We start from the raw sequence: 17,500 nt of genomic DNA, 5'->3' as shown, positions 1-17,500 counted from the left end.
GGTATGATATAAAATGCTAACCTCCCCTGTTATTGTAATGGTGAGAGGTTAGCATGTGTTGGGGGTATGATATAAAATGCTAACCTCCCCTGTTATTGTAATGGTGAGAGGTTAGCATGTCTTGGGGGTATGATATAAAATGCTAACCTCCCCTGTCATTGTAATGGTGAGAGGTTAGCATGTCTTGGGGGTATGATATAAAATGCTAACCTCCCCTGTCATTGTAATGGTGAGAGGTTAGCATGTCTTGGGGGTATGATATAAAATGCTAACCTCCCCTGTTATTGTAATGGTGAGAGGTTAGCATGTCTTAGGGGTATGATATAAAATGCTAACCTCCCCTGTTATTGTAATGGTGAGAGGTTAGCATGTCTTAGGGGTATGATATAAAATGCTAACCTCCCCTGTTATTGTAATGGTGAGAGGTTATGATGTCATGAGGTGTGATATGTGTGTGTCTGTAACTTTCTCAATCATCATTATTTAGTATTCATTCAGGATTATCCATAATCATGGTAACATCCGCATGAATGTAGAAGTGTTTAGAAACATACAGCGCATTCGGAAAGTATTCAGACACCTTCACTTTTTCCACATTTTGTTACGTTACAGCCTTATTCTAAAATTGATTCAATTGTTTTGTTTTTTCATCAATACCCCATAATGACAAAGCAAAAATATTTGTAAAAAATGTTTACAAATGTATATATATATATATATATATATATATATATATAAATGGAAATATCACCACCATGCTTCACCGTACGGATGGTGCCAAGTTTCCTCCAGACGTGATGCATAGCTTTCAGGCCAAAGAGTTCAATCTTGGTTTCATCAGACCAGAGAATCTTGTTTCTCATGGTCTGAGAGTCTTTAAGTTCCTTTTGGCAAACTCCAAGTGGGCTGTCATGTGCCTTTTACTGAGGTGTGGCTTCCGTCTGGCCACTCTACCATAAAGGCCTGATTGGTGGAGTGCTGCAGAGATGGTTGTCCTTCTGGAAGGTTCTCCCATCTCCACAGAGGAACTCTGGAGCTCTTTCAAAGTGACCATCAGGTTCTTGGTCACCTCCCTGACCCATTCCCTTCTCCCCCGATTGCTCAGTTTGGCCGGGCGGCCAGCTCTAGGAAGAGTCTTGGTGGTTCCAAACTTCTTCCATTTAAGAATGATGGAGGCCACTGTGTTCTTTGGGACCTTCAACGCTGCAGAATTTTCTACGGACAATTCCTTCGACCTCATGGCTTGGTTTTTGCTCTGACATGCACTGTCAACTGTGAGACCTTATATAGACAGGTGTGTGCCTTTCCAAATAATGTCAAATCAATTGAATTTGCCACAGGTGGACTCCAATCAAGTTGTAGAAACATCTCAAGGATGACCAATGGAAACAGGATGCACCTGAGCTCAATTTCGAGTCTCATAGCAAAGGGTCTGAATACTTATGCAAATAAGGTATTTCTGTTTTTATTTTGTATAAATTTGCTAACATTTCTAAAAACCTGTTTTCACTTTGTCATTATTGGGTATTGTGTGTAGACCAATGAGGAAAAATTAATTATTTAATCAATTTTAGAATAAGGCTGTTACGTAACAAAATGTGGAAAAGGTCAAGGGGTCTGAATACTTTCCGAATGCACTGTTGCATTGAATATTCTTTGTGTGCAGTTTGACAGCAACACCACAGGGGGTGCTAGAGACCTTATTAAAACCAGTCTGACAGAGCCCCACCTGTTTAGCAAAATATATACAGAACCAGTCAAAAGTTTGGACACACCTTGTCATTCCAGGGTTTTTCTTTATTTTTACTATTTTTTACATTGTAGAATAATAGTGAAGACATCAAAGCTATGAAATAACGCATATGGAATCATGTAGTAACCAAAAAAGTGTTAAACAAATCAAAATATATTTTATATTTGAGATTCTTTAAATAGCCACCCTTTGCTTTGTACTCTCTTGGCATTCTCTCAACCAGCTTCATGAGGTAGTCACCTGGAATGCATTTCAACTAACAGGTGTGCCTTGTTAAAAGTTAATTTGTGGAATTTCTTTCCTTGCGTTTGAGCAAATCAGTTGTGTTGTGACAAGGTAGGGGTGGTATACAGAAGATAGCCCTATTTGGTAAAAGACCAAGTCCATATTATGGCAAGAACAGCTCAAATAACAAAGAGAAACAACAGTCCATCATTACTTTAAGACATGAAGGTCAGTCAATTAGGGAACTTTCAAGAACTTTTAAAGTTTCTTAAAGTGCAGTCGCAAAAATCATCAAGCACCATGATGAAACTGGCTCTCATGAGGACCGCCACAGGAAAGGAAGACCCAGAGTTACCTCTACTGCAGAGGATAAGTTCATTAGAGTTATCAGCCTCAGAAATTGCAGCCCAAATAAATGCTTCACAGAGTTGAAGTAACAGACACATATCAACATGAACTGTTATGAGGAGACTGCGTGAATCAGGTCTTCATGGTCAAATTGCTGCAAAGAAACCACTACTAAAGGACAACAATAATAAGAAGAGACTTGCTTGGGCCAAGAAAAATTTGACCTTTGGTCTGGAGTCCAAATTGGAGATATTTGGTTCCAACCGCCATATGTGTATTTCCCACCGTAAAGCATGGAGGAGGAGGTGTTATGGTGTGGGGTGCTTTGCTGTTGACACTGTCTGTGATTTATTTAGAATTCAAGGCACACTTAACTAGCATGGCTACCACAGCATTCTGCAGCGACACGCCATCCCATCTGGTTTGGGCTTAGTGGGACTATCATTTGTTTTTCAACAGGACAATGACCCAACCCACCTCCAGGCTGTGTAAGGGCTGTTTTACCAAGAATGAGAGATGGAGTGCTGCATCAGATGACCTGGCCTCCACAATCCCCCAACCTCAACCCAATTCAGATGGTTTGGGATAAGTCGGACCGCAGAGTGAAGGAAAAGCAACCAACAAGTGCTCAGCATATGTGGGAACTCCTTCAAGACTGTTGGAAAAGCATTCCAGGTGAAGCTGTAATACTGTCCATAAAATGTATATAGTATGTATAAGCTGGAAGTAGAGGCCTAAGCGTTGTTGTTCACTAGTCTACTCCAATTAGGGAAGGGATGGTGGTGTTGGAAAGTAATAAAGGGAAATATATATATATTTTTTTTAAGGATATGTACACTACCGTTCAAATGTTTGGGGTCACTTACAAATGTCCTTGTTTTCGAAAGAAAAGCAATTTTTTATCCATTAAAATAACATCTAATTGATCAGAAATACAGTGTAGACATTGTTAATGTTGTAAATGGCTATTGTAGCTGGAAACTGCTGATTTTTAATGGAATATCTACATAGGCGTACAGAGGCCCATTATCAGCAACCATCAGTCCTGTGTTCCAATGGCACGTTGTGTTTGCTAATCCAAGTTTATCATTTTAAAAGGCTAATTGATCATTAGAAAACCCTTTTGCAATTATGTTAGCACAGCTGAAAACTGTTGTGCTGATTAAAGAAGCAATAAAACTGGTCTTCTTGAGACTAGTTGAGTATCTGGAGCATCAGCAATTGTGGGTTCGATTACAGGCTCAAAATCACCAGAAACAAATAACTTTCTTCTGAAACTCATCATTCTATTCTTGTTCTGAGAAATGAAGGCTATTCCATGCGAGAAATTGCCAAGAATCTGAAGATCTCGTACAACGCTGTGTACTACTCCTTTCACAGATCAGCGCAAACTGGCTCTAACCAGATGCCTCACAGGTCCTCAACTGGCAGCTTCATTAAATAGTACCTGCAAAACACCAGTCTCAACGTCAACAGTGAAGAGGCGTCTCCGGGATGCTGACCTTCTAGGCAGAGTTGCAAAGAAAAAGCCATATCTCAAACTGGCCAATAAAAAGAAAATATTAAGATGGGCAGTCTGAGATATGGCTTTTTCTTTGCAACTCTGCCTAGAAGGTCAGCATTCCGGAGTCGCCTCTTCACTGTTGACGTTGAGACTGGTGTTTTGCGGGTACAATTGAATGAAGCTGCCAGTTGAGGACCTGTGAGGCGTCTGTTTCTCAAACTAGACACTCTAATGTATTTGTCCTCTTGCTCAGTTGTGCACCGGGGCCTCCCACTCCTCTTTCTATTCTGGTTATAAAGATCTTTGCAGATAGTTTATCTAATCCCATTGTGACACTTTTTGTAAAGTGGACACTATTTGGCACGAAGGCTCCCATTGATTTTGATAGCCATTTTCACTCAGACACGATATTAAAGATGGCATAGGTCATTACAAAATGTGTAGAAATGCAGGAGATTAACTTTAAAACTTAAAAAAAGCCCCCCCAAAGGCTAGAGCTGGCCCTGAGTAGAATATAGTAAAATACCATAACATAGAATAGAAGTTCACCGGTGTCTGATTGTTTTTTTTTTTGTTAAGGTTGAAAATTACACAAAGGGTAATGTCATAATAGTTTACATTTCCTCCAAACCTCATCTTTCACATTCTCAGAGCTCAGTATGCTGGGGTAAGAGAGTGACGGTGTTTTTTTTTGTGTGTACAGCGCTGGAGGCCAGTTGCTACGGGTAACGGCTTTGGGTGACACAGGTCATTGTTCTCCGGCGGGGTCGGACAGAGGAGCGTTGGACCGTAAATCATCTCGGATGTCCGCGCTGTTTTACTCCACTGTTTACGTCGATCGATAAGAGTGCTAGCGATCTGATAAGGATCTGGAAGTCTTTGTACCGAACAATTAGTCCACCGATCGGTCAACAAACCGGTTGAAGTTTTTTTGAAGTCGGCCGGTGGCGTGTGCAGGGGGTTGGCCAGCTGAGTATCCTGAAATGATCCTGGTTCACGGCAGGAAGTTAGTTCTACTACACGCTATGCATGTGCGCAATCAAACACCTATTGTTTTAATGCAACCATTTGGACTGTAGGCTATGAAAGATTTTCCTTCATGCAACCATGTTGAAATGTACAGAAAAAGTATTTGGTAAACAATGTTGTTTAGTCTAATAACCTGTCACCTCTTTTTTGGTTATCTATTCGCAGGTTAGCGTTTTTCGTCACGGATCTTGTTTTGGAGGTAGCTCTGCAGAGTCGTCACTAGCTGACACCAAATCATAAAATCGGATTTTAAACCTAACCCTAACCTTAACCACACTGCTAACCCTAATACCTAACCCTAAACATTATTTTTTTTACAATATAGCCATTTTGACTTTGCAGCTGGCCTGTCTAAGTGGAAATCGCTCAGTTCTGCCTCTAGGACAAGACTCATGACAATAAACGTCAACCTGCTATTTATTCGTCAGCTGATGTGAGTGTGTGTGTGTGTTATTTATATATATATATATATATATATATATATATATATATAGTGTGTGTGTGTGTGTGTGTGTCATAGTGTGTGTAGCCTAGTGTTTTTTCTTTAGAGTGTGTGTTATGTTGTACGTCTGTTATAGAGTGTGTGTTGTAAAGTGTGTATTATAGACTTTGTGTGTTATATTGTCAGTGTGTTGTAGCCTAGTGTGTGTGTGTGTGTGTGTGTGTGTGTGTGTGTGTGTGTGTGTGTGTGTGTGTGTGAGTGTCTGTGTTGTAAGATATGTGTGTGTGTGTGAGTGTGTGTGTGAGTGTCTGTGTTGTAAGATATGTGTGTGTGTTATAGTATGTTTAGTAGGTGTGGGTGTTATAGAGTGTGTGTTGCCTAGTGTGTGTTGTTATAGTGTGTGTCATGGAGAAGTATGAGAACTTGGGGATGGTCGGCGAGGGAAGCTACGGCATGGTCATGAAGTGTCGTCACAAGGAGAACGGGAGGATCGTGGCCGTTAAGAAGTTTCTGGAGTCGGAGGACGATAAGACAGTCAAGAAGATCGCCTTGAGAGAGATCAAGATGTTGAAGGTCAGTTGGAGCTTAATAGATTTGGATAAAATAGAACAGAATATAATAAAATAGAATATATTACAATGAAACAGAATATAATCAAATGGAATAGATTAAAACAGAATATAATCAAATGGAATAGATTAAAATAGAATATAATCAAATAGAACAGATTAAAACAGAATATAATCAAATAGAACAGATTAAAACATAATAGAACAGAATCACTTGATTCTTCCCAGAGGGAACTTAATTTGTGGCAAGTCGGATAAGATGTCCAGATGCATTAAACATTTTACATTTTAGTCGTTTAGCAGATGCTCTTATCCAGAGGGATCCAACCCACAACCCTGGCGTTGCAAACGCCATGCTCTACCAACTGAGCTACATCCCTGCCGGCCATTCCCTCCCCTACCCTGGACCAATTGTGCACCACCCCATGGGTCTCCCGGTCGCGGCCGGCTACGACAGAGCCTGGATTCGAACCAGGATCTCTAGTGGCACAGCTAGCACTGCGATGCAGTGCCTTAGACCACTGCGCCACTCGGGAGACTTAAACAACGTGTAAACAGCAACATTCCCACATAACATACTGTATGCCAGGAATCGGCAGCTGGCGGCCCCTTCTTTTGTAGGTTTAGGAACTCAGTTGGGGTCTCAACTTACCGTTGAGAGTTAGAATAGTAGAATACACGAGGTGCAATTTTCGAAAAACGTGGTTGTGTATCAGCAGTTTTAGCCCATGTCCGAAAAATGACCGACCGGGGAGCTCCCATTGATTTCGTTTTAGTCACGCTCACTCGGATATCATATTAAAAAACTGCAAACATTTCTCTCCATCCCCTGTGGCAAAATCTGTAGAATTTCAGCAAACTTGCTTAAAACTGCAATATGTTCTCTCCGCCCCATGGCAAAATCTGTAGAATTGCAGGAAATTAACTCTAAAACGTCAAGTTTTTGATTGAGATAATATGTACCTGTGTATATACACTACCGTTCCAAAGTTTGGGGTCACTTAGAAATGTCATTTTTTACAGCCACATACAGTTTGTAAGGACACAGTGGGGTTTACAAGGACCAAGACAATCTCAAGTCTCTTCCTCTAGTATTGTGACCTGAACTATTTGCCTCAGCAGCGGGGGCCCATCAAACCAAAAGGAAATCAAAACAAAAACTGATAATAATAGATTGCTTCTATAGAGATATTTTCAGGTTTCATTTACACCATAAGAAAGAGTCAATGTATATAGCAACCTGTCTAAAGTCCGAAAACACTTGACATGACTTATGAGGTAGTTTCATTTTCTGTAAGTGTTAGGGGTGAGATCAGCAGGCGGAGGCTGATTTGGATAGGTATGTCAGTTGCCATGGAAACGTCTGAGCCTGTAGCACTCCACTGCTCAGGCTGCTCTGCTGTTGCCATGGAAACGTCTGAGCCTGTAGCACTCCACTGCTCAGGTAACTCGGCTGTTGCCATGGAAACGTCTGAGCCTGTAGCACTCCACTGCTCAGGTAACTCGGCTGTTGCCATGGAAACGTCTGAGCCTGTAGCACTCCACTGCTCAGGCTGCTCTGCTGTTGCCATGGAAACGTCTGAGCCTGTAGCACTCCACTGCTCAGGTAACTCGGCTGTTGCCATGGAAACGTCTGAGCCTGTAGCACTCCACTGCTCAGGTAACTCGGCAGTTGCCATGGAAACGTCTGAGCCTGTAGCACTCAACTGCTTAGGTAACTCTGCTGTTGTCATGTTACGTCATATCTCTCCCTCTGACGGTTGGGCTGCTTGCCTTTTGTCTTTTCAAAGTTCATCTCACTTGCTGGAAAGTGTTATGTATTTTGGGCTACCATATTTTTTTTAGTAGGGCCATGCGCAGACAAGTCAAAAACCAGGACTCCTGTATATGCTGTAAGGACAATACAGTTGCCTGTAGCTAACTTAAATAACATCAAATTGATCAGAAATACAGTGTAGACATTGTTAATGTTGTAAATGGCTATTGTAGCTGGAAACGGCTGATTTTTTTAATGGAATATCTACATAGGCGTACAGAGGCCCATTATCAGCAACTATCAGTCCTGTGTTCCAATGGCACGTTGTGTTTGCTAATCCAAGTTTATCATTTAAAAAAGGCTAATTGATCATTAGAAAACCCTTTTGCAATTGTGTTAGCACAGTTGAAAACTGTTGTGCTGATTAAAGAAGCAATAAAACTGGCCTTCTTGAGACTAGTTGAGTATCTGGAGCATCAACAATTGTGGGTTCGATTATAGGATCAAAATGGCCAGAAACAAATAACTTTCTTCTGAAACTCGTCAGTCTATTCTTGTTCTGAGAAATGAAGGCTATTCCATGCGAGAAATTGCCAAGAAACTGAAGATCTCATACAACGCTGTGTACTACTCCCTTCACAGATCAGCGCAAACTGGCTCTAACCAGAATAGAAAGAGGAGTGGGAGGCCCCGGTGCACAACTGAGCAAGAGGACAAATACATTAGTGTCTAGTTTCAGAAACAGACGCCTCACAGGTCCTCAACTGGCAGCTTCATTAAATAGTACCCGCAAAACACCAGTCTCAACGTCAACAGTGAAGAGGCGACTCCGGGATGCTGACCTAGGCAGAGTTGCAAAGAAAAAGCCATATCTCAGACTGGCCAATAAAAATAAAAGATTAAGATGGGCAAAAGAACACAGACACTGGACTTTTTCTTTGCAACTCTGCCTAGAAGATCAGCATCCCGGAGTCGCCTCTTCACTGTTGACGTTGAGACTGGTGTTTTGCGGGTACTACTTAATGAAACTGCCAGTTGAGGATCAATCAAACAACCAATCAATCCATTATTTGTTCCCCCCCCCTCTCCAGCAATTGCGCCATGAGAACCTTGTCAACCTGCTGGAGGTGTGGAAGAGGAGGCGTCGCTGGTACCTGGTGTTTGAGTTCGTAGAACGTACTGTGCTAGATGACCTAGAACAGAGTCCAACAGGTCTAGACTACAGCCGCTTCAGAAGATACATCTACCAGATACTACAGGCTATCACCTTCTGCCATCAACACAATGTGAGTGTGTGTGTGTGTGTTGTGTCAGAGGAGGCTGGTAGGAGGAGCAATAGGAGGACGGGCTCATTGTAATGGCTGGAATGGAATCAATGGAACGGTATCAAACACATCAAACATATGGAAACCACGTTTCCATTTATTCCATTCCACCAAAAATGATTGGAACCCATGTTTTCAGCCATGTTTTCAGTACTCCAGCACCTTACCCTTGCGAGGATAACGACATTGAACGTTTTTCTAAAATGTTTTATGAGATTGGAAAACATTTTTATTTATTTATTTTATTTATTTAACCAGGTAAGAAGCCAGTTGAGAACAAGTTCTCATTTACAACTGCGACCTGGCCAAGATAAAGCAAAGCAGTGCGATAAAAACAACAACACAGAGTTACATATGGGGTAAAACAAAACATAAAGTCAAAAATACAACAGAAAATATATATACAGTGTGTTCAAATGTAGCAAGTTATGGAGGTAAGGCAATAAATAGGCTATAGTGCAAAATAATTACAATTAGTATTAACACTGGAATGATAGATGTGCAAGAGATGATGTGCAAATAGAGATACTGGGGTGCAAATGAGCAAAATAAATAACAATATGGGGATGAGGTAGTTGGGTGGGCTAATTTCAGATGGGCTGTGTACAGGTGCAGTGATCGGTAAGGTGCTCTGACAACTGATGCTTAAAGTTAGTGAGGGAGATAAGAGTCTCCAGCTTCAGAGACTTTTGCAATTCGTTGGAAGGAATGGCGGCCAAAGGAGGTGTTGGCTTTGGGGATGACCAGTGAGATATACCTGCTGGAGCGCAGACTACGGGTGGGTGTTGCTATGGTGACCAATGAGCTAAGATAAGGCAGGGATTTGCTTAGCAGTGATTTATAGATGACCTGGAGCCAGTGGGTTTGGCGATGAATATGTAGTGAGGACCAGCCAACAAGAGCGTACAGGTCACAGTGGTGGGTATTGTATGGGGCTTTGGAGACAAAACGGATGGCACTGTGATAGACTACATCCAATTTGCTGAGTAGAGTGTTGGAAGCTATTTTGTAAATGACATCGCCGAATTCAAGGATCGGTAGGATAGTCAGTTTTACAAGGGCATGTTTGGCAGCATGAGTGAAGGAGGCTTTGTTGCGAAATAGGAAGCCGATTCTAGATTTAACTTTGGATTGGAGATTCTTAATGTGAGTCTGGAAGGAGAGTTTACAGTCTAACCAGACACCTAGGTATTTGTAGTTGTCCACATACTCTAGGTCAGACCCGTCGAGAGTAGTGATTCTAGTCGGGTGGGCGGGTGCCAGCAGCGTTCGATTGAAGAGCATGCATTTAGTTTTACTAGTGTTTAAGAGCAGTTGGAGGCTACTGAAGGAGTGTTGTATGGCATTGAAGCTCGTTTGGAGGTTTGTTAACACAGTGTCCAATGAAGGGCCAGATGTATACAAAATGGTGTCGTCTACGTAGAGGTGGATCTGAGAGTCACCAGCAGCAAGAGCGAAATCATTGATATACACGGAGAAAAGAGTCGGCCCAAGAATTGAACCCTGTGGCACCCCCATAGAAACTGCCATAGGTCCAGACAACAGGCTCTCCGATTTGACACATTGAACTCTATCTGAGAAGTAGTTGGTGAACCAGGCGAGGCAGTCATTTGAGAAACCAAGGCTATTTAGTCTGCCAATAAGAATGCGGTGGTTGACAGAGTCGAAAGCCTTGGCCAGGTCGATGAAGACGGCTGCACAGTACTGTCTATTATCGATCGCGGTTATAATATCGTTAAGGAAGGGATATTAGACCATTCCTCCATACTAATGTATATATGAATGTATACAGTGCATTCGGACCCCTTGACTTTTCACACATTTCCACACTCCACATTCCACAAAAACAGGTTTTTCGAAATGTTTGCAAATGTATTAAAAAATAAAAACAGAAATACCTTATTTCCATAAGTATTCAGACCATTTGCTATGAGACTTGAAATTGAGCTCAGGTGCATCCTGTTTCCATTGATCATCCTTGAGATGTTTCTACAACTTGATTGGAGTCCACCTGTGGTAAATTCTATTGATTGGACATGATTTGGAAAGGCACACACCTGTCTATATAAGGTCCCACAGTTGACAGTGGATGTCAGAGCAAAAACCAAGCCCTGAGGTCGAAGGAATTGTCCGTAGAGCTCTGAGACAGGATTGTGTCGAGGCACAGATCTGGGGAAGGTTACCAAAACATTTCTGCAGCATTGAAGGTCCCCAAGAACACAGTGGCCTCCATCGATCTTAAATGGAAGAAGTTTGGAACCACCAAGACTCTTCCTAGAGCTGGCCGCCCGGCCAAACTGAGCAATCGGGGGAGAAGGGCCTTGGTCAGGGAGAACCCAATGGTCACTTTGACAGAGCTCCAGAGTTCCTCTGTGGAGATGGGAGAACCTTCCAGAAGGACAACCATCTCTGCAGCACTCCACCAATTAGGCCTTTATGGTAGAGTGGCCAGACGGAAGCCACTCCTCAGTAAAAGGCACATGACAGCCCGCTTGGTGTTTGCCAATGGCACCTAAAGAACTCTCAGACCATGAGAAACAAGATTCTCTGGTCTGATGAAACCAAGATTGAACTCTTTGGCCTGAATGCCAAGCGTCAAGTCTGGAGGAAACCTGGCACCATCCCTACGGTGAAGCATGGTGGTGGCAGCATCATGCTGTGGGGATGTTTTTCAGCGGCAGGGACTGGGAGACTAGTCAGGATTGAGGGAAAGATGAACAGAGCAAAGTGCAGAGAGATCCTTGATGAAAACCTGCTCCAGAGCGCTCAGGACCTCAGACTGGGGTGAAGGTTCACCTTCCAACAGGACAACAACCCTAAACTCACAGCCAAGACAACGCAGGAGTGGCTTCGGGACAAGTCTCTGAATGTCCTTGAGTGGCCCAGCCAGAGCCCGGACTTAAACCCGATCGAACATCTCTGGCGAGACCTGAAAATAGCTGTGCAGCAACGCTCCCCATCCAACCTGACAGAGCTTGAGAGGATCTGCAGAGAAGAATGGGAGAAACTCCCCAAATACAGGTGTGCCAAGCTTGTAGCGTCATACCCAAGAAGACTCAAGGCTGTAATCGCAGCTAAAGGTGCTTCAACAAAGTAAAGGGTTTGAATACTTATGTAAAAGTGATATTTCCATTTATTTTATTTTATAAATTTGCTAAAATTGATAAAAAACATTTTTTTGCTTTGTCATTATGGAGTAGCTGGAGGTAAGCAGGAGGTAAGCTTCTCATATGGTGTTGAGTAAAGCTTAACCATGTATTAGATCGTAGGTAGGTAGTTAGTTGTAGTTAGGTATTGTATTTATTATAGGTTAGTATTGTTGTTATTGTAGGTTTCCGTAGGTAATTGTAGGTTAGTATCGAAGCACGAGGCTAGCTAGCTAGCGGGTAGCTACTGGTAACGATTAGCAACGCTGGAGAGCTGTTTCCAATGTTAATGTAGTCCTAGCCAACGTTTAATTTTTTGCTTAACCATGTATTAGATCGTAGGTAGGTAGTTAGCTGTAGTTAGGTATTGTATTTATTATAGGCTAGTATTGTTGTTATTGTAGGTTTCCGTAGGTAATTGTAGGTTAGTATCGAAGCACGAGGCTAGCGGGTAGCTACTGGTAACGATTAGCAACGCTGGAGAGCTGTTTCCAATGTTAATGTAGTCCTAGCCAACGTTTAATTTTTTGCTTAACCATGTATTAGATCGTAGGTAGGTAGTTAGCTGTAGTTAGGTATTGTATTTATTATAGGTTAGTATTGTTGTTATTGTAGGTTTCCGTAGGTAATTGTAGGTTAGTATCGAAGCACGAGGCTAGCTAGCTAGCGGGTAGCTACTGGTAACGATTAGCAACGCTAGAGAGCTGTTTCCTATGTTAATGTAGTGCTAGCCAACGTTTAATTTTTTGCTGCGTTATGCGTTATGAAAGGAACTAGACACGGACTTGAATTATCTGTTTAGTGTGCTAACACACTCTTGGCAGTTTGTTGTAACCAAGTATTGATGCTAAATTGTGTGTTATTGGATGCTAGCTTGCAAGTTAGCTACGGCGTCATAGCTAGGCATCGTGGGTTGTTCTGGGTAGTTACTGTGTCTTGGCAGTGTCCTCGGCCGTGCCGGCTGTAGCACGAAGCTAGCTAGCTAGCCGTTCTTCAAACAAAGTCAACACAGTGGCCATTGCTAGCTACCCAACACGACCAGCTAGCTGTACTGTAGTAGCTAACTACAATATACTTGTCCTAGCTAGCCAACGTCTAATCATTGCTGCGTCATGAAAGGAACTTGACACAGACACGAATGATCTGTTTAGTGTGTTATCACACTATTGGTGGTTTGTTGTGACCAAGTGTTGGTGCTAAACGGTGTGTTATTGTTATTGGATGCTAGCTTGCTAGTTAGCTATGGTGTCATAGTTGGCTAGCTGAATAAAGTGGGTTGAGTCTATTCCTTTAAACATTGAACCGCTGTGGTTCACAACAACTCTGATTTCTAAAGGCGGAAGTTGGGAGAGTTTTTGTTCGGGTGGTTCAGTGAAACAATTTTAGTTTCTGAGGTAGAAGTTTGTGGTGAGGGAGGCCCTGCTCTCTCCGCTCCCAGATGCTTAGCTCATTTCATTCCGATCTCCTCTGCATTTTTGTAGCCATTTGCTACAGCCTGTCAACTATGCCTCTGCCTATCCCTGTTCTCTCCTCTCTGCACAGGCTACACAAACGCACCACACCGTGTGGCTGCTGCCTCTCTAACCTGGTGGTCCCTGCACGCACCACCCACGTGGAGTTCCAGGTCGCAGGCAGCCTCTGGAACTGCCGTTCTGCTGCCAACAAAGCTGACTTCATCCCAGCCTATGCCAACCTCCAGTCCCTCGACTTCCTGGCGCTGACGGAAACATGGATCACCACTGAAAACACTGCTACTCCTACTGCTCTCTCCTCGTCTGACCATGTGTTCTCGCATACCCCGAGAGCATCTGGTCAGAGGGGTGGTGGTACAGGAATCCTCATCTCTCCCAAGTGGACATTCTCAATTTTTCCCCTAACCCATCTGTCTATCTCCTCATTTGAATTCCATGCTGTCACAGTCACTAGCCCATTTAAGCTTAATATCCTTGTCATCTATCGCCCTCCAGGTTCCCTTGGAGAGTTCATCAATGAGCTTGACGCCTTGATAAGTTCCTTCCCTGAGGATGGCTCACCCCTCACAGTTTTGGGGGATTTCAACCTCCCTATGTCCACATTTGACTCATTTCTCTCTGCCTCCTTCTTTCCACTCCTCTCCTCTTTTGACCTCACCCTCTCACCGTCCCCCCCTACTCACAAGGCAGGCAATACGCTTGACCTCATCTTCACTAGATGCTGCTCCTCTACTAATCTCACTGCAACTCCCCTCCATGTCTCCGACCACTACTTTGTTTCCTTTTCTCTCTCACTCTCCTCCCACACTACTCACTCTGCCCCTACACAGATGGTAATGCGCCGCCGCAACCTTCGCTCTCTCTCTCCCACTACTCTCTCCTCTTCCATCCTATCATCTCTTCCCTCTGCTCAATCCTTCTCCCTCCAATCTCCTGATTCTGCCTCCTCAACCCTCCTCTCCTCCCTTTCTGCATCCTTTGACTCTCTGTGTCCCCTATCCTCCCGGCCGGCTCGGTCCTCCCCTCCAGCTCCGTGGCTTGATGACTCATTGCGAGCTCACAGAACAGAGCTCCGGGCAGCGGAGCGGAAATGGAAGAAAACTAAACTCCCTGCCGACCTGGCATCTTTTCACTCCCTCCTCTCTACATTTTCTTCATCTGTTTCTGCTGCTAAGGCCACCTTCTACCACTCTAAATTCCAAGCATCTGCCTCTAACCCTAGGAAGCTCTTTGCCACATTTTCCTCCCTCCTGAATCCTCCCCCCCCCCCCCCCCCCTCCTCTCTCTCTGTGGATGACTTCGTCAACCACTTTGAAAAGAAGGTTGACGACATCCGATCCTCGTTTGTTAAGTCTAATGACACTGCTGGTCCTGCTCACACTGCCCTACCCTATGCTTTGACTTCTTTCTCCCCTCTCTCTCCAGATAAAATCCTGCGACTTGTGACTGCAGGCCGCCCAACAACCTGCCCGCTTGACCCCATCCCCTCCTCCCTTCTCCAGACCATCTCCGGTGACCTTCTCCCCTACCTCACCTCGCTGATCAACTCATCCTTGACCGCTGGCCATGTCCCTTCCGTCTTCAAGAGAGCGAGAGTTGCTCCCCTTCTCAAAAAACCAACACTCGACCCCACTGATGTCAACAACTACAGACCAGTATCCCTTCTTTCTTTTCTTTCCAAAACTATTGAGCGTGCCGTCTTTAGCCAACTCTCTTGCTATCTCTCTCAGAATGACCTTCTTGATCCAAACCAATCAGGTTTCAGGACTGGTCATTCAACTGAGACTGCTCTTCTCTGTGTCACGGAGACTCTCCGCACTGCTAAAGCTAACTCTCTCTCCTCTGCTCTTGTCCTTCTAGACCTGTCTGCTGCCTTTGATACTGTGAACCATCAGATCCTCCTCTCCACCCTTTCCGAGCTGGGCATCTCCGGCGCGGCTCACTCCTGGATTGCGTCCTACCTGACCGGTCGCTCCTACCAAGTGGCGTGGCGAGAAGCTGTCTCCGCACCACGTGCTCTCACCACTGGTGTCCCCCAGGGCTCAGTTCTAGGCCCTCTCCTTTTCTCCCTATACACCAAGTCACTTGGCTCTGTCATATCCTCACATGGCCTTTCCTATCATTGCTACGCTGACGATACACAACTAATCTTCTCCTTTCCCCCTTCTGATAACCAGGTGGCGAATCGCATCTCTGCATGTCTGGCAGACATATCAGTATGGATGACGGATCACCACCTCAAGCTGAACCCTGGCAAGACGGAGCTGCTCTTCCTCCCGGGGAAGGACTGCCCGTTCCATGATCTCGCCATCACGGTTGACAACTCCGCTGTGTCCTCCTCCCAGAGTGCGAAGAGCCTAGTCGTGACCCTGGACAACACCCTGTCGTTCTCCGCCAACATCAAGGCGGTGACCCGCTCCTGCAGGTTCATGCTCTACAACATTCGGAGAGTACGACCCTGCCTTACACAGGAAGCGGCACAGGTCCTAATCCAGGCACTTGTCATCTCCCGTCTGGACTACTGCAACTCGCTGTTGGCTGGCCTCCCTGCCTGTGCCATTAAACCCCTACAACTCATCCAGAATGCCGCAGCCCGTCTGGTGTTCAACCTTCCCAAGTTCTCTCACGTCACCCCCCTCCTCCGCACACTCCACTGGCTTCCAGTTGAAGCTCGCATCCGCTACAAGACCATGGTGCTTGCCTATGGAGCAGTGAGGGGAACGGCACCTCTGTACCTTCAGGCTCTGATCAGTCCCTACACCCAAACGAGGGCATTGCGTTCATCCACCTCTGGCCTGCTGGCTCCCCTTCCTCTGCGGAAGCATAGCTCCCGCTCAGCCCAGTCAAAACTGTTCGCTGCTCTGGCACCCCAATGGTGGAACAAGCTCCCTCACGACGCCAGGACAGCGGAGTCACTCACCACCTTCCGGAGACATTTGAAACCCCACCTCTTTAAGGAATACCTGGGATAGGATAAAGTATTCCTTCTAACCCCCCCCCCCCCCAAATTGTAAAGTGGTTATCCCACTGGCTATAGGGTGAACGCACCAATTTGTGAGTCGCTCTGGCTAAGAGCGTCTGCTAAATGACGTTAATGTGCCCTTGAGCAAGGCACTTAACCCTAATTGCTCCTGTAAGTCGCTCTGGATAAGAGCGTCTGCTAAATGACTAAAATGTAAATGTAAATGTAGATTGATGAGGTAAAAAATGTGGAAAAATTCAAGGGGTCTGAATACTTTCCGAACTGTATTCCCTATATGTTCCAGATAGGGACATGGAGCCAGAGTACATCCTGGTGACTTTGGTTTGATGTATACTGAACAAAAATATAAACACAACATGTAAAGTTTTGGTCCCATGTTTCATGAGCTGAAATAAAAGATCCCAGAAATGTTACATACGCACAAAAAGCTTATTTATCTCAAATGTTGTGCACAAATGTGTTTACTTCCCTGTTAGTGAGCATTTCTCCTTTGCCAAGATAATCCCCCATCCACTTGACAGGTGTGGCATATCAAGAAGCTGATTAAACAGCATGATCATTACACAGGTGCACCTTGTGCTGGGGAAAATAAAAGGCCACTCTAAAATGTGCAGTTTTGTCACACAACACAATGCCACAGATGTCTCAAGTTTTGCAATTGGCATGCTGACTACAGGAATGTCCACCAGAGCTGTTGCCAGAGAATTGAATGTTCATTTCTCTACCTTCAAAGTCATTTTAGAGAATTTGTCAGTACGTCCAACCGGCATCACAACTGGAGACTGCGTGTAACCACGCCAGCCCAGGACCTCCACATCCGGCTTCTTCACCTGCGGGATCGTCTGAGACCAGCCACCCAGACAGCTGATGAAACTGGGTTTGCACAACCGAAGAATTTCTGCACAAACTTCACCAACTGTCAGAAACCGTCTCAGGGAAGCTCATCTG

The 17,500-nt window shown here is 44.4% G+C and overlaps 1 protein-coding gene across 1 annotated transcript in view; it reads left to right on the top strand.

Annotated features, from left to right (window-relative positions):
- The first annotated feature begins 5,548 nt into the window (after positions 1-5,548).
- The window catches only part of LOC311112640 (cyclin-dependent kinase-like 2), a 28,580-nt gene continuing 16,628 nt past the window's right edge, over positions 5,549-17,500 (top strand). Inside the window, exons 1-2 of the mRNA XM_084155785.1 lie at positions 5,549-5,874; positions 8,718-8,912. Coding sequence (XP_084011911.1) covers positions 5,707-5,874; positions 8,718-8,912 — 363 coding nt within the window. The 5' untranslated portion in view covers positions 5,549-5,706. The remainder of the gene's footprint in view (positions 5,875-8,717; positions 8,913-17,500) is intronic.

Source organism: Coregonus lavaretus (assembly GCF_964263955.1).
Source record: "Coregonus lavaretus genome assembly, chromosome: 39".
NCBI classification, from domain to species: Eukaryota; Metazoa; Chordata; class Actinopteri; order Salmoniformes; family Salmonidae; genus Coregonus; species Coregonus lavaretus.
This window is presented reverse-complemented; position numbering and strand designations above follow the sequence as displayed.